At 45.4% G+C, this 22,878-nt stretch overlaps 1 protein-coding gene across 10 annotated transcripts in view; it reads left to right on the plus strand.

Annotated features, from left to right (window-relative positions):
- The window catches only part of AGAP1 (ArfGAP with GTPase domain, ankyrin repeat and PH domain 1), a 329,181-nt gene that overhangs the window by 130,868 nt on the left and 175,435 nt on the right, over nucleotides 1–22,878 (plus strand). For 9 of the 10 annotated variants that reach the window (XM_063162741.1, XM_063162742.1, XM_063162746.1 and 6 more), the window contains 2 exons: nucleotides 15,303–15,430; nucleotides 21,275–21,430. In XM_063162741.1, coding sequence (XP_063018811.1) covers nucleotides 15,303–15,430; nucleotides 21,275–21,430 — 284 coding nt within the window. The remainder of the gene's footprint in view (nucleotides 1–15,302; nucleotides 15,431–21,274; nucleotides 21,431–22,878) is intronic. The other variant, XM_063162738.1, reaches the window with a different exon arrangement.

The raw sequence follows: 22,878 nt of genomic DNA on the forward strand, positions 1-22,878 counted from the left end.
ATACTTCTTGTCAGCACAGTATTGTAATGACTGTGTACTGCCCCAGGATGCCTTTATAATGGTTTTAGCCTTCTTGAATTAGCTTGATGTACCATTAATGCATGAGAATTGCTTTTATTTCTGTTCATGGTGTATTCAGAACCACCCATCTTGCCCTGCTTTATGTTTGGATTTTCCCTGACCCATTTAGCTGTGGGCCATGCGAGTCTCTGACACCACAAAGAAGCAAATGTTCAAATATTTAGAGGATAAAATTTTACTATCTCACAGGGTTTGAAACAAAAGGGTTTGAGTCTAACTTGGGTTCAGAGTTGAGTCTCTGTAGCTCAGCAGTTCAACCAAGGGGGTTTTACCTGATCTAGATGGCTGTAACACCCAGATTTTGAACTAATATTGCCCAAAATAACAATAAACCTGTGAGTATTGAGGCAGGAGTTGCAGGTATGTGGTGGCAGAGGCCACTGCTGCCTCACAATTTGCACTTTGATCTGGTGCTGCCAGTATTTTTGGATGATTATTTGCAAATTAACTAGTCTTTTATTAAGGAACGTGTCCACTCTGTGCAAAAAAATCTACCAGGATATTTTATTTCCAGATCCAAATAGTATTTAGTGTGGTGTTGAACAAAGGTGTCTTAAAAGGAGAACTTCAAAGCACCATTTCTCTGTTAAGGAATGGGAGATGACAAATTAATCCTGCTGGCATCGAGGGGAAGGGCTGTCACTTGCCATCAGCATTATCAAGTCGGCTTTTATAGATGTGTTTTCATTAGGAAATGTTCATCAGCCTAATGGGAAGTAAATAAAAACGAAGTAAATGGGACCCATCCTGACAGCTGGTTTGGGAAGATCTGCACTTTGGCACTGGAGGTGGCCTGAGGGATTCTCTGCTTGGGGAACTGGGCTGGTGGGGACCCAGCGCAGGGCAGGATGGTGGTTCCTTCAGCTCGGGGTTTCCTTGGATTTCCTTGGAATTCTGTGGATTGCCTTGGGTTTCCTTGGGTTTCCTTGGATTTCCTCAGAGGTTTGGCTGAGGCCTCCAGGAATGTGGCACCTGCAGTGATGAGCTTCAGGATGGTCACACATGGCCTGGATCAACCTGCTGACTCTTCCATGCTTCACAACCGCTGGGAAATCGATGTTTTGGCTGCTTAGATATTTGTATCTTCCTGGTTTGTTTGTTTCAGGTTTTTCTAATGAGAAAGTGACGTGAGGGAGTCAATTTCTTTTCCTCAACATCATAGTTTAGCCTGGAACAACAAACGCTCAAGCCGCGTTCATTTTAAACCCCCCCCGTTCATTTTAAGTCGTTTCAGTTTTAAGTTCGTTTTGAGGCGTTTGTTTGAACGTAAAATTAACGTTTTGATTTTATTAATCCTCGGGAATAACGGAGCGCGGCGGGAGCGGCCGCCAGGGGGCGCCGGAGCCGCGGCGTGAGGGACCCATGAGGGGCCCGTGATGGCGGCGGCGCCGCGGAGCCCTTCGGGGACATTCAAACGTTCCAAAATCGGCTGGGGAAAAAAAAAAAAATAAACGTAAAAATCTGGTCACCTTCGTCTTTTGAGGTGTTTTTGTTTGTGTTTTATTCTGAACTTGCTGCAGCTTTACCCTTGCTCATGCTTTGCCCTTACACTTAACTTTATCCTTCCTGCCTGCCTGTAACTCTTATGGGCCATTAATAAATGAGAAGATTTAGTTTGGAAACAAGAATTTCACTCGACCTGTAACTCTTATGGGCCATTGAACAACAAGAAGATTTAATTTGGTAACCAGAATTTCACTCCACCGTTCTTTGGGTTATTTTGGTGGCTGTTTTTGTTTGCACAGATATTTTTTCTGGTTTCCAGGTAATCCCTCAGCCCCATTCAGCAGATGACAAGCTCTGGTGCCATAAATCAGACTGCATGTTGTTGTAGCAAGGCCCAGTGTGAACTAGCAGGATATTAACCAATATCCAGATATTAACCAATATCTGAAATTTATATAACACAGGCTTGAAATGAGCTGTGTGAATTGATCATTGCCTGGTGAGACAGGTGTGAGGAAGCCTTCATCCTGGGGAGCAGTTGGCATCAGTAGGATTGGGCTGGAAAATGGATCCAAGTCCTTGGATTTCTATTTTCTGACACATTACCATTCAAAAATCTTTTTCTGTTGTCCCTGAGAACTTAATAGGTCTCTGTGCAGTTCTCCTCGTGCTTGGTGCTGTCCAGTGTTGCTGCCATGCTGTTTGGTGGGCACAGACTTCATCTTTTTGCCAATTTTTGGGTGAAAATTGCAGCAACTTTGCAGGCTTTGAGGACATTGAGACTGGTACTGCTCTATCAGATTTTTCAACACTGCACCTGGATCCACAAATGTGTGAAGGAAAGAAAAGAGGCTTTCCAGTGACTCGTCTGCATCCATTTTTTCAAGCTTGGAATCAAATAATGGGACGAGGAGCTGTACTCCAGGGTATGGAATTTTAAAAGTGCTACAATGAGCATCGAGGAATAGAATGATTTAATGCCAGTAAAAGTTCCAGAGAGGTTTTGATTTTAGCTCTGATGTGTCATTCAGTAGGTGACTCGTAGAAAACCATAATGTCTTGCAGAACTTTTTATGTGACTTTTAATTTTATAGTGGTTATTTCATGGCACTTCCTTTAAGTCTTAATTTGAAGTGTATGCAGTAAGGCAGGTTACTCAAAACCTAGAGCAGAGCTGCTGATTCTCTGCAATAAGTAACAGCTGTTAAATTTTTTGGAGAGCACAATAAATGCAGGACCTAGTTCAACATTGATGAATTCTTCATTAAATGGCAGCAAGAATGTTGATCAACATCTCCTCAAAATGCAAAAGAATTCACGTTTTCAGTAGTGAAGATTCAGAATTAGTCCAGTAAAGTCATATTCTAGAATGTAAACTCTAATTGAAATCCTGGGGCAGGAATCAAGGTGGTTGTTTGGGGGTAAATTGTGGGGTTTTTTTTAATTTTGCATGAGAGAAGAGGCAGAATCAGTGTGTTTGACAGACTCATGTGTGTTGTGCTTGGCAGATAAAGTGTTATAAACACATTTGTGGAGTGTCTGGCAAGCAAGTAGGAATTGTTTCCTAGAAACAGAAGCAAAAAATTCTGGAAGAAGGAGGAAGTTTGAAAATTCCTTATTTTTCAAATCTCTGCTTTTCTCAGTAAAGACACCAGGAAAGGCAGAACAGAAATAAGCCATAAATAAATGTTGTCGTGCTGCAGTTCCTGGTGGAGCTGAGAGCAGCAGTGACGATTTCTGCCATTCTTTTGGAGCCAAGGGAGCTGAACAGCAAACTGACAGCGCAGCAGAGCTGCTGGCAGGGCTCAGGCACGGGCTGTGTCCAGAGGGGAGGCTTTGAAAACAAACAAAATATGAAATTCTGCTTGGTGATACCTGTGAGTAGAGGTATGCTTAGAGTGAGGATGCTTTGGCTGCTGCAGAGGGAGTGACCACAAGGTTAGTGAGGGCCAGGAGGGGCTTCAGCAGAGCATGACCCCCTCCAAGTGCCAGTTTGTATTTGCTTTATCACAGCCAGAACCTTTATCATCCTCATGCCTGCTTTATTTCTGAGTGTTCTGTGTAAGCTGTGCCTCGTTTGCTGCATTTTGGGGGATGCTCTGCTTTGCCCAGCATATCTCTGCCTCTCCTCCTACTGCTGTGCTCTTTGTTACACTTCTGTGATTGTGGTTTGATCATTTAATCTGACATACTGACAAATCTTAAAACCCGTACACCTCATCTACCACTTTGTTTTCTACAGCTTCTCCAGCAGGCCTTGACATACAGAGGGCAGCATGAAATATCTAAAGCTTGATTTTTCAATTTTTTTTTTTTTTTTTTTAGTTATCCTCAATATGTCTTCCCTTGGCTGTTGGTTTTAAGTGTCCTTTGTGGATTTCTGTTTAAATTTGCTTGCAAAAAAAAAGCAAAAAAAAAAAAAAAGCTTTGCTGGCTTAATCTTGATGAATGGAAGATGAAGAGCTAACCCACGAGATGTGTTGTGTGAAGACAGAAGGGGAAGGCAGAATGCCCTTTCTGTAACTTCATTCTGTTCTCGATGTGTTTAGCAGCATTTATTAAAGAGAATCCCGCTTTGCCCCCTTATAATGAAGAGATGCTTTTGTCTGAGCTATCAAACGTTTAAAACTGGTGTAATAAACATAATCCTTTTGTAGCCTCCTCTGTTGTGCAACAAACACATTTCCAACATCAAAGTTGATTACTAGCAGAGCTCCTTCCTCAGAAGCCACTTCCGAAGCAGCGCATTGCAAATCGCATTGCAAATCGCCGCCTTTCAGCTAATCCCCATGCATATGCAAATCCCATCGAGCTGTTTGCTCGGCCCGGATTAGCGGCGTGGATTCAGCTCCAAAAGCCTCCCTGGATGCCGGGGGTGCAGTGTGGGGCAGGGCACGCAGTGCTGGCATTCCCCTCGGAATTCCTGCACCAGCAAACCTCCAGCCGAGCTTAGGAGATAGATGCGTTTTTCCTTCCTCCTTCTCTATAGAGAATCTTAAATTGTGTATGATGAACTTGGAAATGGAGGGTTAGGTCTGATGAGGTGGTGCTGCACAAGGCAAATGTTGCCCACCAAAGCTGGGGCTTCTTCCTCTTCCTGTAGAAGAAAAGCATTGTGTGGTTTTGGTCAGATATCTGTACAACTTCATCTGTAGGCTCCTCCTCTCATTTCAGTTTCTGTTGTTGGCCAGTCTTAAACACTGAGACTTGTTCTCTGCATCAAACTCTTCCCTTTTCGCTCTTCCTTCTCTTTTACTCTTCACTCTTCCTTTTCTCTTTACTGGAGTTCTGTGCGAGCCAGACACAGCAAGGTCAGGTCGTGCCTGCTGCAGGATCTGGTCAATACTTTGTGGAAAAGACAAAATCCAGCTCAAAATCATTTTGTACAATGCAAAATCCTGCTGCAGGATCTGGTCGGTATTTTGTGGAAAAGACAAAATCCAGCACAAAATCATTTTGTACAATGCAAAATCCTGCTGCAGGATCTGGTCAGTATTCTGTGGAAAAGACAAAATCCAGCACAACATAATTTTGTACAATGCAAAATCCTGCTGCAGGATCTGGTCAGTATTTTGTGGAAAAAACAAAATCCAGCTCAAAATCATTTTGTACAATGCAAAATCCTGCTGCAGCATCTGGTCAGTGTTTTGTGGAAAAGAGAAAATACAGCTCAAAATCATTTTGTGCAGTGCAAAATCCTGCTGCAGGATCTGGTCAGTATTTTCTGGAAAAGAGAAAATCCAGCACAAAATCATTTTGTACAATGCAAAATCCTGCTGCAGGATCTGGTCAGTATTTTGTGGAAAAGAAAATCCAGCACAACGTCATTTGGTACAACTCAAGAGATGAATCTGCAGCACTGAGCTGTTTTTGAACAGCTTCTGTAGATTTTGGGTACTTCTTTAACTTGGTCTTTGCAGGGGTACCAGTCTGGGATCTATGTGGACTTGTTTCAGCAGTGCATGCTGTGTTTTGGTGAGGAAGCAAGCTCAAATCAGGGAGGAAAATTAGCTGGCAGATGGATGGGACTGCACGTGCTGCCTCAGTTATGAAAATGATCCCAAATGTTAAATGTGAACACAGGGGTTCAACATGTTTTATTAAAGGGTTAGGAAAACTGGGGGACTCTTATACTTCTTGATGTGGCACTTGGAGATGTGGTTAGTGGTGGCCTTGGCAGTGCTGGGGTAGTGCTTGGACTGGATTTGAGAGGGCTTTTCCAGCCTAAAGGGTCCTGTGATTCCTGTGATCCCTGACATTTCCCACATGTGACTTCACTTCGGTATTCCCTGCAACTTTCAAAACTTCAAATTAAATTTTTAAGACATTCTATCTCTGATAGAAAACATTTTTTGGAACATATTTGTCCTCTGTGACAAGTGCATTCTCTCAGCAGCCTCTGTGGAGTGCTGACTCATGGTCTTTAGTTCACAGATTATTATAAAGCTGGTACATGACTAAAATTGACTAGTTTTGTTAATAAATGTGTGAATGTTTGTTCCTTTTAGTTTCAGCACAAGATCCTTTGATGTCAGGTAACTTTTGCACTGTCTCAACTTTGAAAAGGCTGAAGGTGGCATTCAGAGCCACAGAACTAATTTTAATTTAAGGCAGAGGTTTGTTTTTCTTGGAGCTCTATCTGCCCTTAATGAAAGAACGTTATTGGCAGATGCTGAGGAAATATTTTTTCCCATAGAAAATTGGATTTGGGGCATAAAACTTGTTAATGTTAATAAAGACAGGTCATTACTTGTCTCAAGTCAGCTATGCAAACTGCAGGAGATGGAGTGCTGCTGGTGGCACTGGTGCTGCTGCTCCTTGGGTGTGAAACCAGCCCTGTGAGGAGTAAATCAGCCCGAGTGGAGCGCACACACAATGGCCTCACTGCCATCATTTATGCCCCTCCTGGTGCCTGATGCACTCACTTGTGTCTTAGGCTGGTAATTTACAGTCTCCCAGAAAGGTGTGTTTAGATTTAAGCTGTGCAATAGTGTAACTAATGAGAAATAGAGGGGAATTTATAGCACTCGGTGATTGATTGGCCAAGTACCTCGACATTAATTGAAATCTGAGGACTCCCAGCTGTGTTTCAGTTAAAAAAAATTAAATAAGGGAAAAAAAATTTTTTTTTGGAGTAGTGAAACTATTGCTTTGTAGCATTTCTGGAGAACATGGCTGGGGTGAAAAGGTGGGGTTCCCTGAAGAGTGGAAGGGCTGTTTGCTAATCACCTGCAGGCGCTGGCTGATCTGCGCCCTGGCACTGTCACTCAGCTTTTACAGTCCCACTGTGCCTTCAGTTGTCTTTCCCTGGGAGTTCGGCCCCAGTTCCACCTGGAATTGGCTGTGGAGCCAGCACTTGGTGCTGCTGTGCCCTAACAGGGGCACTCAGGCCTAACTGTTGTGTGACAGATGATCAGGATAAATACTCGGCGTTAATCTCTCACTGTTTAACCAGAGCACACAGCTCTCTCCTCTGCTGTCATCCTCTAAATGCACCATTCTTGTGGAGCTCAGTCTTGTGAAAATGTCTGAATTTTCCCATTAAGTGCTTAAAAAGTAATAAAACTAAAGCCATTAGCCTTCACTCGTCAGATCTGTATCAAGAGAAATATTCTTGGGCGCCATAAATCTGATCAAGTGTTCGACATTTATATCATTCGACTTCATTCTCTGGAAATGGACCTTTGAAGGTAAATTGCATTAAGTAGGGCAGTTTAAATTTTTAATACAATCTTATTGTAACTGTTAGCAAATGATTAAAGTGCAAAGGGGGGGCTTATGTGTTTTGGGAGATTTATGTGAAATGCTCCATGATGCTGCTGCTCTGGCAGGGAACTGCTTTTGTGACAGCTGGATGTGCATAAACCCACATACCCAGAGGATTTTTAGCTTGTAGTGGTGAAGGAGATGCCTTCCTATGTGCTGCTGGATTTCTGGAGGGTGTTTTGGGAGCAGGGTTTATTCCACCTGCACTGTGGTGTTGGTAACACAGCTTAGCTCTTTTTCCAGCAGGCCTCTGTGTGCCTGAGAGGTGGATTGTGATAGCTCAGTGGGCAGCGAGCTCATGGGCTGAGGTGGTTTATTTAATCTTATTCAGGTGCTTGGTGGTCTGTTTTGAGGGAGGTTTTTCTTTAAAGGACAAGAACATTCTCTAGCTTGAGTTTGGTGAACAGCCTGGATAAGCTGTGCTTCAGAAGCAGTGATGTGTTTGTGCACCTTTTTTTTGGTGTTTCTGTCATAAACCTGGTTCCTCTGTTCTGAAGAGAATGCTGACATCTTGAGGAATAGTATTTCTGAATATTTAATGTGAAAAAAGTGATATTTGTTCAAAGTATTAGGTGATTATAACTTTTTTCTTAGATACTCCAGCAATCATGGCCCTTGCTTTGGAAGCAGCTGTGCCCTGTCTGGATGTAGCTGTGTGATCTCATGGTGTGGTTACACCTCTGACTTCAGACTTTGAGTTGCTGGGTTACAATTTTGTGTCATTTTTGGCAGTTTCAAAAAGAAAACCATTGATTTTTCTGTTTTTTTGGTGAGCTTTTTCTTTAAGTTGAGTTAATAGAACCATCTGGATGAGGCATGAGTTAAGTTGTATGTGATTTATTTCTTTCTAGAGGGTTGGTTGCATCTGAGATGCACTGCCAGAACAGCAGCTTTCTGTCACTGTGTCCTTCTCTGTGCTCTGTTAGTTGGGTGTGCAGGACTCTTCAGAGAGCAGAAATGTTCTCCATGAGAGCAGCCATTTGGTGGTGTGTGCCCCAAGGTGGGCTTTTCATGAAGCTGCCTCAAAATGGGAGTAGGAAATGACTCACTAAGGTGGCAGCATCCTGAAGATCATATAATTTTCTGTTACTTAAGCCTATGGTTTGATATGATTTAAAAGCAATTCTGTGTTTTGACATAGAATTAAATACATTAAATTATTATTTCATACGATGTAATTATTACATTCAATGTTATCCTTAAGAATATTGTTCTTAAAGGGTAATTAACAACTCAGTTGCTTCCTTTATGGATGTTTTACAAAACACATCAATTTTACAGCATTCTCTTTGAGTCTTTTCAGTTTGACTTTTTTTCTTGTTTCAACTTTTTTTAATCTTTGCATTTAAAATCATAACTCTGTGTGGGATACAACAGGATTTATGACTTTATTCTGCCCTCATGGAAAGGTCAGCAGAGCTCCAGGTAAATCCATTTGCAGGAGACTTCACCCGTGTGTCTGGCACAATGTTCCCCTGAAGTCCTCAAGTTGTTTGCTTCTACTTGCAGCACAGCTGAAGCAGTGAAGAAAACACAGGTTATTTTTTAAATTGCTTCAGATGCCAGATTGTTTCCAGTGGATTTATTGGCATATTTGCTTACCTAGGCTTGGAAGGCAGTGATTTGCATGGAAGTTGGGAATAAGTGATGTGCAGTGTTAATTAGAGTTACCTGTGGAGGAAAAAAATATGTGTTGGCATTGATGAAAGATATTTAATACAGAGCCTGATTTACAGCTGTATTTTCATATCTTGTAAGACAAGGTTTAAGAAGCAAAGATTTGTTAACCAAGCACTTAGTCCTGTAAAACTTCCTAATGATTTTGGTGCCTTGCACTACAGGTTTATGTCTTTTTGGTCAATTGGACTTTTCACTTTTGGTCATTGAGTTTTCTGCCAGCAAGTCCCAGCACAGGCTGTCAGAGCGTGGAGGGGTTTGTGCTCAGTGCAGAGCAGGAGCTCTGCTGTGACTTCACAGTGGCACCACTTCTTCAGGGCAAAATAACTTTGCTGCACCTGGCCAGGAATTAGCTGGATAAATTGCCATTTCCAAACCCCAGCCTTAGAATTGTCCAGCACTCATTTCTCCATTACACCTGACATGTGGTATGCCAAGCTCTCCTGCTAAACAGAAGAATCTAAAGGTTGTTTAGCCTAGAAAATTGATTGAATTTTAAATAACAGGCACAATGGCCTTAACAGTGGCTACTTACATGAATGTTTCCCATTTGGAAGCATTTGTGGTTAAGGCTTGCTCTGGTAGTTATTACTGCCTCTCCTGCAGTATGTAATTGTGGAATAAATTTGCTTTTATTGAACCCTTACTTATCCTGTAAACATGGAATATTAAGCTAAAAGGCAGCTGCTGTAAAAATGTAAGCTGCTGTATATCCTAACATCTTTCACTTGTGTTTTTTAAGGTATAAGCGCACACAAAAAATTTTGCTCACACAAAAATCCCAATTTTGCAATGTTATTTTTTCCCCAAGTAATTAAAACAGGTATTTATTTAAACAAGGGTTTATCCCTGCTGATGTTTTTCACTCAGCTGTCAGCATTCCAGCTTCAACTGAAGGCCATTTTCTGTCTGCCCGTCAGTGAAGGAAAATTTCCTGCATTCCCGTCTTTTTCACAAGTGGCAGGTTTTAGCTGAACCTGCTGTTTACTCCTTCTTGGACGTGCAGAGGAGATGGATGGTGTTACACAGGTTTTGATGAGAAACCAGTTTTGATTTAAATTAGTGGTAATTGGAGAACTGAGTGTTTGCATCTCCTAAAATATGCAGCACCCCTGGACTGTGATCACTAAGAAGAGAAATGGCACCAGATGTTACGGGTCTTGTATGCCTGGAGTCTGCCCTTTTAATACTCCAAGCTTTTCTTGGTTGAGCAATTTAAATGTATAAAAAAGAGCACAGGAAGAGCTGTATTCCCTGTCTTTTGGGAATGAAAAGTGATCAGACTGCTGGTACCTCTGGGTGTTTTCCAGGATCCACCTTAGGAGCGGGGAGAGATCAGGTCTCAGCCTGGATGAGGTTTCCCTCCTCTCATCTCTGGGGTGCTGCAGAGTGTTCTCAGTTTTCTGAGATGGGGGACTGGAGCAGACTCTCACCTTGTGCCTTGAACTCCTCCTAGGGAGTATTTTCCTCTGAAGTCTCTGCCTTTCTCATCCTTGTCCTTGGATGGAGCTGTGCTGATGAGGTTGATGCCTCAGGTTTGAGCTTTTCTGTTTTTCAGATTCTGTGCTGCTTTAGTCTGAGCTTCCATTAGGGGATGCTGAGCTCTCTTCACAGAGCAGGGAGACAAAACAATTCGTGCTCCAGCTGGGGACCAAGGACAAATGATCCAAATCTCAGGCCTAAGAGCCAAACAACGTGGGCTGGAGAGAGAAAAACAAGAAGGATGGGATTTGATAACCTAAAGCTGTAATTGGACAATTAACTCCAATATGCAAATGGAGCAGAACTGATCAAAGTGAGAGATCCTGTGAGCAGTTGTCCATTTTTGTGACCATTTTGGTTCATCTTGGGCGCAGCCCTGGCTGGGCTGTGTGCTGCCCAAGGTGTGCCAATTAAGAATATCCTTTTAATCAGTCCCTACTTTATTCTGTAACTCTGTCTGGCCTCTGTTCTAGCTCAGCCTTCACAAGGCATCCAGGTGGAGTAGGAGCTGGTGTGTGAGCAGCTCTTGGAACCAGGGCAGACAGCTCTGTCAGGGCAGCTCCTCTGGCACCAGCCTTCCTAAAGGGGAGGAGCTCCCAAACAGAGCACTAGGGAGGAGCCAGTTCCTGGTGGAGGCACCACCCTCATCCTCCCCAGGGGAATTCAGTCCTGTGCTCCTCATCCCCCAGGGAATTCAGTCCTGTGCTCCTCATCCCCCAGGGAATTCAGTCCTCTTCTCCTCATCCCTCAGGGAATTCAGTCCTGTGCTCCTCGTCCCTCAGGGAATTCAGTCCTGTGCTCCTCATCCCAAGGGGATTCAGTCCTGTGCTCCTCATCCCTCAGGGAATTCAGTCCTGTGCTCCTCATCCCAAGGGGATTCAGTCCTCTGCTCCTCATCCCCAGGGAATTCAGTCCTCTGCTCCTCATCCCCAGGGAATTCAGTCCTGTGCTCCTCGTCCCCGAGGGAATTCAGTCCTGTGCTCCTCATCCCCGAGGGAATTCAGTCCTGTGCTCCTCATCCCCGAGGGAATTCAGCCCTCTGCTCCTCATCCCCGAGGGAATTCAGTCCTGTGCTCCTCATCCCTGAGGGAATTCAGTCCTGTGCTCCTCATCCCTGAGGGAATTCAGTCCTGTGCTCCTCATTCCAAGGGGATTCAGTCCTGTGCTCCTCATCCCTGAGGGAATTCAGTCCTCTACTCCTCATCCCTCAGGGAATTCAATCCTCTGCTCCTCATCCCCAGGGAATTCAGTCCTGTGCTCCTCATCCCTGAGGGAATTCAGTCCTGTGCTCCTCATCCCTCAGGGAATTCAGTCCTGTGCTCCTCATCCCCGAGGGAATTCAGTCCTGTGCTCCTCATCCCCAGGGAATTCAGTCCTGTGCTCCTCATCCCCAGGGAATTCAGTCCTGTGCTCCTCATCCCCGAGGGAATTCAGTCCTGTGCTCCTCATCCCCAGGGAATTCAGTCCTGTGCTCCTCATCCCCAGGGAATTCAGTCCTGTGCTCCTCATCCCTCAGGGAATTCAGTCCTGTGCTCCTCATCCCTCAGGGAATTCAGTCCTGTGCTCCTCAGAGTGGGAGGGCTTTGCTTGGGAAAATGAGTTGTGCTCACTGTTTCCTTTGGAAAATGTGATTTTGTGGAGATGCTCAGTTCCATGTGCAGCTCCCGGCTGTCCTGCTCAGGGCTCCCTGAAAGCCTGGCGGGCAGGCAGGGAGCAGGAGATGCTGAGGAATGAGTGGGTTTTTCCCTAACCAAAAGCAGCGTTTGGGATGGAAGTGGCAGGGGTGGGAAGGTTAATCTTGTTGTGGTGAGCTAGGTCAGGCATGGAAGGAGAGGCATTCAAGCCAGGAGCTTTCCCTCCCAACTCAGAGTGGGAATTTCACATGCTTTTAATTATCAATGCCTTCAAGCAGAATACAACTCCCAGCCATTCTGGCTCGTGGAATTAAATTTAAATGTATGAAAAATAAGTGTCAGTCTCCCTCCAAGGCCAAATATTTGCTAAATATCAGTTTCTCTTTGTTTACAACTCTAAGTATCCATGGCATATCCCTGTTTGTTTGCAGAAGAGTTCTTGACTTTGCACATAAATTTTGTTTAGCTTTTCATTCTTCTGATATATTACAATAAAATCTGTCCCAAACTGATAAATTGAGTATGTAAAAGTACAGACAATTCAACTGATTTTTAAAAAGAGTTGAAATGCTTCTCAATCTCTGGATTATTTTTGATATCTGCCATAGATTAAGTTGGTATTCATCTGTTTTAGAAATATTTTTAGAGAGTATAAAATTCAAATATTGTGTTCAGAAGCAGCTTGGGACAACAATATTTCTGCTTTCTTGAATTTTTTATTCACTTTATAGAACATCATTGTTCTGACAGAGTGAGGAGCTGAGAAATTTGGGGTGAATAATGGTTTATTTTGACCCCACCTGTGTCCAGTTTGAGCATAATGATGTGGAGTTGCTGGAGTGAGCCCAGAGGAGGCCATGGGGATGCTCCAGGGTTGGAGCCAGGCTGGGGGATGCTCACCTGGAGAGAAGGGTCCAGGGAGAGCTCAGAGACCCTAAAGGGGCTCCAGGAGAGCTGGAGAGGGACTGGGGACAGGGGATGGAGGGACAGGACACAGGGAATGGCTCCCAGTGCCAGAGGGCAGGGATGGATGGGATATTGGGAATTGGGAATTGTTCCCTGGCAGGGTGGGCAGGCCCTGGCTCAGGGTGCCCACCCTGGATCCCTGGCAGTGCCCAAGGCCAGGCTGGGCAGGGCTGGGAGCAGCCTGGTGCTCTGCTCGTGTTCAGGCACTGAGTTCAGACTGCCCTGGGTTTCTTCCCCTGCTCCTGCCCCTTCTTGCCCAGACTGTGCTGTGTGTGCCCATGCTGCCAGCACCCCTGTGCCCACGCTGCAGGGGAGGTAAATATTCTCCTTGGCTAATTATCTGTGCCATGGGAGAGCAGCAGCTTTTGCACATGAGGTAGTTTTCATCCTTGTGTGGTTTTTGTTCAGTTTGGGTCTTAATTTAGGTCTGTACCACATAGGATGAAGACAAATCCATGTGCATGTGTTAAAATCTGACCTTTGGTTTGCTCTCTTCACTTGCTAATGCGGTTTAAAATATTTTAATATATAGCTTCCCAGGCCCCAGATCAATAACCCAATGGGTCTGAAATGACAGAGTGCTACGATATTCCCCTTTAATTTAAACATGATTAGCTGATGAAGGTTATGATCAATATGCTAGGGGAAGATAAATTAATTGATATCATCCTTTCAGGATGATAAGAGGCCTATTGGAGGTGGGATGTAACTAATGAAGCTGCTTCTTCATATATATGAGCCATTCTTTATCCAATGTATTCTCACTAAATCATGGTTATGCCATCATTCATTTACATGAAAAACATAAGCCACAGACCAGTTTGTTATTAAAATTGCATTCATTTGAGAAGAAACTATGCTTACACTGTCCCTGCCTGTGCTGTAATGTAGTGAGGGAAAATAATCTTGGAATTTACATAATTGTCCTTTTGTGTTTGCTGAACAAGACAGACTGGGCTCTGTTGGCTTAATTCCAAGGATTTCCTGGGGAACTTTTTAAGGAGATGCCAGTGAATGTCACTGGCTTTGGTGGAGGTGCTGCAAGTGACTGCAGATTCCTTGGCACAAGTTTTGTGAAGTGCTTCCCTTCATGGAGAAAACTGCATGCAAGGAAGCTGAATTTAGTTAGTGGCATTTTTGATTAGCCACTACACAAGTACCTGTTTCCAAAGACTGAAGTTTTGATTAGTTTTTAATTTGTGACTCAAAAGGTAGCAATACATTTTATTTTTATGTATTTATGACATAAAAAGAGCTCTTTCCAAAGGCTTTAGCTGAATTAGCAGCATGAGCTCAAGTTCCAGTGTGTGATGGGGTGAATTTCTGAAATGGTTTGAGTTGTTTAAATTGAAAGGTTGTAGGAGAGGTTTGGAAGTTGCTGCATTCCACATCAGTTCTGTTTGATCTTTTTTATTATGGGTCTGCCAGGCTGTGTATAGAGATGTTAATGGCTCTGATCCCTGTATCTGTTTGATAAATGCTGCTTTTTCTCCCATGCTGAAGAGAACGTCTTAATAAATTGCAAAAAAAAAGGCATTTTTCCAGCTGTGCTGCTGCTGTGAAAGAATAAAAGCTAAAATTAGAACTAATGATACACCTTCTTTCCATAAAGAATTTCACTGGGATGTGTGGTGCCACCAATCTAGGTATTTATTCACTGTCATGAACCCTTTATCAGTTCTAATATTGCAGTTCTAATATTGCAGTTATCTTTGGTTTGGGCTCCACAGTGGATTTCCCTGGTGCAATGGCTGATAAAAAAAGAGAAATCCATCTTATTCCTAGGCAGCAGAGAGCGGGTACCTCCTGTCTGCCAGGAGAATATCCCAAAGAAGAATGGGAAATGTTTGCTACCATGAGCTTTTATGGAAAACACAAGCCTCAGATGAGTCTCTCCCATCTGAGAGTGATGAGCTTTGTTAGTGCGGGGTCACAAACACAGAGGGGACTTGGTACAGAATTCCTGGTGTTGCTTTTTGTTATTTTTCCCTGAGTCCTGTGGTGCTCACGTGGTGGAATGAGACTTCCAGAGGCACATTTTCCAGAAGTCTCATTCCACCAGGAGTGAGGAAGAGTCACATTTCCCAGCTGGAGTTTCCCGTGGAGCACCGTGGAAAACCAGCACCCTTCCCCTTCCCTGTACCACAGTGAGCTTTTGGGGCAGGCTTTGGAGGTGCCCCCCAGTTTGTGTGTGCTGTTTGCCCCCTGTGTGCCCTGCCTGACCTGCCTGGCTGTTGTGTCTCCCCTCAGTGGCCCAGAAGATCGTTTCCACCAAGAAGAAGCAGCAGCTCTCCATTGGACCCTGCAAGTCTCTGCCCAACTCTCCGAGCCACTCCTCCGTGTGTTCTGCCCAGGTTTCTGCCGTGCATATCAGCCAGGTACAGACAAAATCAGTGCTTGGGAAAGGGGCTGGTAAGCTGCTTTTCATCTCTGCTGTGTTTCCTGCCATTTCAAGTGCTCTCCTTGCTGCTCGAGAGGTAGTTGCCATTTTATTCATGCTGCCAGTGCTCTGTGGTTTGAAGTGATATTTGAATTTTTTTTTAAGATTGGCTTGAGTTCAAGAAACAAAGTAGCAAAGCAGAATAATTTAGCTTTAAAGCCTGCTTGGATTGATAAGCCTGCTTTGATCATTCTCATTGATACCCAGCAGCCTGCAGGCCAATCATTACAGTTGCAGGATTTGCTGTGCTGTGGTTCAGCATCCCCTGGCTGTGTTTTTGGTGGTTACTCTCACTCAGCTGTGCTGAGCTGGTGTATCCCCGTGGTTAGAGTGCTGGAATTTTACACTCAATGGTATTTTGAGAAACATGAGGTTAATACCAACTTTTTCTAAACATTAACATATGGTTAACACCAACTTTTACCCACGTGTGTTGCATGCTCACACAGGGGTGTTTCCCTGACAATGCCCTTCCTCAGTGGCTTTGTTTTCTAGTGTCAACTGATCATCTCTGGGCTTGTCCCCAGCTGAGGTGGGTATAAACTGAATGATGTCAGGTACCCACAGCCATTCTGGTGTGGTTTTCAGTCTAAACTCAATAATGCACAGGTTATTTTGCAGTCCTGAGGCAGCCACGTGAGGATTTGTTTTGGCTGTGGACCTTTATCCCACACAGTGCCTGCTTTTTGGCAGAAGGGAGTAACTTGTCCCGCTGGGTTATCACCCTGAAGATGCAGGTGCCAGTTTAACCTTCAGAGTTCTCTGCTGTGATTTACTGAGTCCTGGTACAACCTCAGGCTGTGGCTGTGGCTTTTGCTGATGAGCCCAGAGAGAATGCTGGAGTTCAGGCCCCCCTTTCTAAAGCAGGTGCTGAGTGAGGTGTGTTGCTCCTTAGAAGAGCCCTGGCACCTCCTGGTGAAGGACAAGTTCTCCCATGGGAGAGCTCTCCCCTTTCCAGGTTCCCTCACCTGGTCTGTCTCTGACCACAGGCCCTTGGATCTCACCCTCTCTGGGGGCATTTTTTGTTAATGAAGCTTTTTTTGATGAAGGACATCAAATATCTGGGGGCTCACTGGTTTCCTACCCAAGTCTAGTGTGAAGGTCAACAGCAAACACCAAATTCTAGAGCAGTGCCATCACCTATGCAGCAAACTTCTTGCCAGTGATAAGAGCTGTTTGGGAAAATCAAGGCAAGGTAGCTTTTGTGATAAGGCTCCCTAGATTCCGTTCTAATAAAAGTGAAATAATGTTCTTTACTGCCTTTGGCAGGAGTCATAATTACCTGAAGGGGCAATTGCATCACCAGTCAAAGATGTCTCTCTTCTGAGACTGATGTCATGCCTAAAAGTAGAGGCCAGCAATCTGTTTCATGTCTTATCTCCTTTGTGCTACACTTAAAGGCAGTATGACCTTGTTTAAGGGAAGGAAGCCGAATCCTTATCCCAGACTTGAAAGAACTTTGCAACTGCAATTCCAAGTTTAAGACGATCTGGGGCAAGATTTGCCATCTCTGATCTTGGCTGGAAGACTGGCTGGTGTCCTGCCCTTTGGAACATCTCTCTTGGCGTAATGATGTTCCTCTGAAGATTTCCTCCCTGAATCAGCCCCGTTAGCGGAGCAGTGCCCTGCCACTTGCATTCTCCACAGGAGCAGAGGCCTTCAGAGGCACTGCCTGCACACAGCACTTCAGCTAGAGTCAGATTCTGTTCCATCTCTGGTTGGATCATCCCGGGGATTGAACTCCTGCAAACTCTCCAGATGACTCTGCAGTCAAAAGCTTAGGCTTTAGAGAGGGGAAAAAAAAGGTATTGAGTGTCACCTTAACCAGAGTAGTCCTTAGCATACCTTGGGGGGAATTGTAAGGCTCAGCACCATCCAGGGCTCCTGTGGTTTCAGTCTGCCACGTTGGACAGGCTTGCAGCAGTCTGGTCTGGTGGAAGGTGTTGGAATGGGATCAGCCTTGAGGTCCCTTCCAATCCAAACCACCCTGGGATTCTGTGACAGACTTGTCTGTGTGTGTGGGTGCTTATCCATATGCATGCCCAGGAGTCTGAGGTGGTGCCTGCCTCAGGAAGAGCCCTTCCAGAAAATGCTCTCAGGAGTAGCTGTAGTTATGTGTTTGCAGAGGCCTGTCCCACACAGTAACATGCTTCCTCTTCCAAAGGCAAAATCCACTTTTCTTTGTAGTAGGTGCTGCTTAATTCTCCTTCTGACTTAGTTTTTAGCATGTGTGTCAGTCAAGGGGAAGGTTTTCCTTGAAAACCTTTTTAAGTATCTCAGGTACCTCTGTTGGCTTTCAGGGCAGCACAGAATGCATGGAAAGAATTTTATTCTCAAATCCCAAGATTATCACTCATGAGCATGATGGACAGAGCTGTTGTGTGCTCTGTCAACAAGAGGGATGGTGCAACATCGCTTACATTCAGGTATTCCTGAGTTAATAATTCCAGTCACAGCCCACTGTCTGGCTTTTTGGAACACTTCAAGAGGTAGACTGAGCTGTTCAGAGGGAAAGAAATGTTGTGCAGTGGATTGGAGGCCTCTTGTTGGCCACAGGGCATCTTGGAATAGGTCTTTACTTTACTTTTTACAAGTACAGACCAGTCACTTCCATATCTCCCTGCTCTGTATGTCTATCCCACTTTTCATTCCCACATTCCCCTGTGCCTTGACAATCTTCCTAGGCATGATATGCTTGTATACCATGTTAAGCCTAATTTCAAAGAAGAATTGAGTTCCCTTTTACTTCACAAAACCCCACAGAACCATTCCTTTTCCCTACATTCATCCTGGTGCTAGAGGAGTTGCTTGTCCTTTACACCTGACCTATCAGGAAGGCAATTTTAAGCCATTAACTTAGCAGAATAGTGCCAATAAAACAGTTCCAAAGGGCTGTTTCCTCTGCCCAGCCCCTGCAAGTGGAGATGATCTGGTTCCCAAACACCTGAGGCTGCTGAGCCCCTCCTTTGGTGCTCAGTGCCTCAGTGAGGGGCTGCATAACCTGCTCAGGGGTTACCTGCAGCTGGGCTGGGGATTGCACTGTTGGAAAAACAGCTGGAAAAGCCTCTGGCACAACAGCTGCTGTTGGTGTGGGAGGCTGCAGGCCCCTGTCAGGAGCTGTGCAGAGCCACAGGGCCCCCTGAGCCTCCTTTGCTCCAGGCTGAGCCCCTGCCCAGCTCCCTCAGCCCCTCCATTCCCTGCCCTGGCCATTCTCCAGCCCCTCAGTGCCCGTCCGTGGGGACTGCAGTGCCAGGGGTTGTGTGTCCTGGTCAGCAGTGCCATTCTCCAAGGAGATTTCCATTATTCCTGGGAAGGTGTGGAGCTTACCAGCCACTACAAAGCTGCAGCTCAGGTGTGGCTGCCACACAAGCTCTCTCCTTACTACCTGTTGTAAATCTGTATGATGCATTATTCATGTTTGCACAATGCCTCCAGACAGTTTTTACTACAACATGATTGTCCAGAAACGTGAATTAAATTACTAAAAGCAGAGTGCAGTCAGTTTGGTCATCCATTATTTCATTCTGTGTGAGACCTGATTATTGTTAAGCCTTTTAGAAATTTTCTGGGATGTCAAAACTAAAACTAAACAAGGAATGATAATGTATTTAATGCCACATATTTCACAATCCTTTTGAATTTACAGGGTTGTTCCTAAGTAACCTGATATTTATCTAGAACAAGCATTGTAGATAGCTCCCTGTGAGGGTGCCCAGAGCAGCTGTGGTTACCCCAGGATTCCTGGAAATGCCCAAGGCCAGGTTGGACAGGGCTTGGAGCACCCTGGGACAGTGTAAGGTGTCCCTGCCCATGGCAAGGAGTTGGAATTAGATGATCCTTGGGGTCCCTTTCAATCCAAACCATTCTATGGTTTTTGCAGCCATTCTCTCTGGTTTTGTTTTTCATTGTCCCAGCCAGTGGCTTATTTTGAAATCACCTCAGAGTTTTATTTACAAAGTTGGAAATCCACTGGGTTTGGTGTGTGAGAAGAGAAACATTGCCTGCAGGAGTTCTTTTATAGAAACTCTCTCTGTGTCTTAGGGGAACAGAATATCCAACAGGTTTGTGTTTTCCTTTAGGAGTTACTTATAAATCACTTAGAAATCCAGGAGACAGCTGCAAAAAGTGTAAAATGACGCTATAAAATGATGAAGGATTTAAAAGGTAAAATTTTAGGGAATTCTTCATGGTCTCCACCTGGAAAGTAGGCTCTTAGGGCATAAATCTGTTCATTTCAATTTAAAAAAAATTGGATTTCCTTGCCACCCTTCTCATCTCCACCATATCCAGTGGTTTGGGAACAAGCTGCTACAGAGACAGGAAAAGCAAATGTGGGGTAATTGAGGCCACTTCTTGCCAGCTTGTCCTGCTCATCTGTCCAGTGTTACCATTCTCCATTAGGGCACTAAAAATGATCATTCCAGTTATGTAATTTCATCTCCTTTGTTTTGTACACATCTCCCAGTTCTGCTGCTGCTTCCTCTAGCACTTGAGAGTGCTGTAGGAAATGTCTCTGCCCTGCCCTTGCAGTGCCTTCCCCTCTGCTCCCTGCTCTGGGAAAGCTGCAAGGACCAGAAGAGAGCTTGGAGCATGCAGGATTTCAGCTGGGCTGTAAGGGGTTGTCTCCTGCTTTTCCATCATCCTGTGACTGGTTACAGCTTGAGGTCCCCATCCCCAAGGAGCATGGGGGAAGCGCCATGAGGCATCTTTCTCCTCAGGAATTCTGGAAATACCCTCTTACCACCTTTGCTCACTTCCTCCAGGAATCTTGACTGCTTTAAAGATGGCCTTTCCCCCTTCTTTCTGCATCCCAGACATTTCTTTTCCCTCCAGAATTACCTGTGAGTTACTGCCCAGCCCCTTCATCCACTGCTGCTCCATCCCCAGCGGGCAGAATGTTCTCTGTTGTCCTGCCCCAGTCCCCCATCAGCACACAGAGCATCTCCTCCCTCAGTGGTGTTTTTAGTACTTGTTTATGTCATGTCTAATAAGTCCTTTCAAAGAAAAAATAATAATACTTTTTTCTTAATCACCTTTTGATCCTTTCCATTCTGTCTGGTTTCCTCACCTTCCTCCTTTCAGGAATTTGTTACATCTGTTCATTTATTGTTTTATAGGCTCAAAGCTTTATTTCTTTCAGGACTAGGATGTAACATCAGTTTTGGCTGCTTCAGATAAATTGGAATCTCTTACTCACAAGTTTTGTATCTTTGCACCAGTGGCTTCAGCAAATCCTGTGCAGGGCCAGGAGTTGGACTCAATTGTCCTTGTGGGAGAGTCTGTGATGCTTGGAATATGGTGGGATTTATCCAACCCTTTGGTAGCCATTTTACAACCCTGAATTATTTTCATTTTCTTGATCAGCTCTCAATAATCTGGTGTCTCCAGAGTAGGTTTAACTCCATGGCACTGGGTATTTACAATTTAGTTTAGTAGAAATCCAGATTTGGAAGGTTGTTCCCAATGTTTGCTTACTCGTACACTAGAAAACAAATGAAACTGTTGCTGCCCAGTTAAGGTTATACTGTGTAGAATGAAAATGTGCCTGCTGTATAATCAGAGCTATCTGAGTATTCAAAAAATAATGGTGGGGGAGATGTTCAAAGGCTTGTAATAGAAACGTGTGGAAAAGTGGCAGTAGGGCAGCCCTGCTGAGCCCCTGAGCCCTGGCTGCACTTCTGCATCAATCTGGAGTAAATCAGGAGTAAATAAGATACAGCTGTGGATTGTCATTGCTTGAAAGCAGCCTGACACTGTTTAAAACTCCCTTTAATCCTTGCAGACCAGTAATGGAGGAGGGAGTTTAAGTGATTATTCCTCCTCTGTCCCATCAACTCCAAGCACCAGCCAGAAGGAGCTGCGGATCGATGTTCCTCCCACTGCCAACACTCCAACTCCTGTGCGCAAACAGTCCAAGCGCCGCTCCAACCTCTTCACGGTGAGTCAGTGAGGATTCTGCTGCCCTGGGGACAGCCTGAGCCAGGGACCCTGCCCTGGGGACAGCCTGAGCCAGGGACCCTGCCCTGGGGACAGCCTGAGCCTCAAACAGGGACCCTGCTGCCCTGGGGACAGCCTGAGCCTCAAACAGGGACCCTGCTGCCCTGGGGACAGCCTGAGCCAGGGACACTGCTCTGGGGACAGCCTGAGCCTTAAACAGGGACCCTGCTGCCCTGGGGACAGCCTGAGCCAGGGACACTGCTCTGGGGACAGCCTGAGCCAGGGACACTGCTCTGGGGACAGCCTGAGCCTCAAACAGGGACCCTGCTGCCCTGGGGACAGCCTGAGCCTCAAACAGGGACCCTGCTGCCCTGGGGACACTGAGCCTCAGCCCCTGCTGCCCTGGGGACACTGAGCCTCAGCCCCTGCTGCCCTGGGGACACTGAGCCTCAGCCCCTGCTGCCCTGGGGACACTGAGCCTCAGTCAGTGCTGCTCTGGGGACACTGAGCCTCAGTCCCTGCTGCTCTGGGGACACTGAGCCTCATTCCCTGCTGCTCTGGGGACACTGAGCCTCAGTCAGTGCTGCTCTGGGGACACTGAGCCTCATCCCTCTGCTGCTGGGCTGCTCTGGTGGCACAGGAGTGCTACAACAGAGCTGTGGGCTCAAAACCAAGAACATCCTGGAATTGTTGTTGGGTGGTTCTGTTTGAGACTTAAACAGGAGTGCTTTTCCTAGGCAGCCAGGCCGAGAGGCTGGAGGTTGTTCTGGAGAAGAGAAGGCTCCAGGGAGACCTTAGAGCCCTTTTTAGTGCCTAAAGGAGCTCCAGGAGAGCTGGAGAGGGACTGGGGACAGGGGATGGAGGGACAGGACACAGGGAATGGCTCCCACTGCCAGAGGGCAGGGCTGGATGGGACACTGGGAACTGGGAATTGTTCCCTGGGAGGGTGGGCAGGCCCTGGCATTGCCCAGAGCAGCTGTGGCTGCCCCTGGATCCCTGGCAGTGCCCAAGGCCAGGCTGGATGGGCTTGGAGCACCCTGGGACAGTGGAAGATGTCCCTGCCCATGGCAGGGGTGACACTGGATGGGCTTTAAGCTCCTTCCCAAACCCAACTATTCCATAACTACCCTGTTCTGCTTTTATTACTATATACAATCAGTTTACTCTTTTCTTCTCCAGGGCTAAAAAAGATGGAGATTAAAGTAACTTTTTTTTTTTTTTCCAAACCTCCTGTTTTTTGCTTCACTGAGAGGCCAAAAAACCCAAAATTAAAAAAAAAAATCAAATAAAAAGTTGCCTGGTGCAATCTGACAGTTCTTTGTTATGCAGAAGTAGTTTGGGAGATGGTAGTGAAGCCCTGAGTGAAGTTTCCTTGGTTTAAGCCTCTTGCTGAAAGCTCTGGGATCTGTTGCAGGTGTAACTGTGGTTTGTAAGCAGTTTTTTTCAGGT

This window comes from Melospiza melodia, chromosome 8, assembly GCF_035770615.1.
Source record: "Melospiza melodia melodia isolate bMelMel2 chromosome 8, bMelMel2.pri, whole genome shotgun sequence".
Taxonomy (NCBI): Eukaryota; Metazoa; Chordata; class Aves; order Passeriformes; family Passerellidae; genus Melospiza; species Melospiza melodia.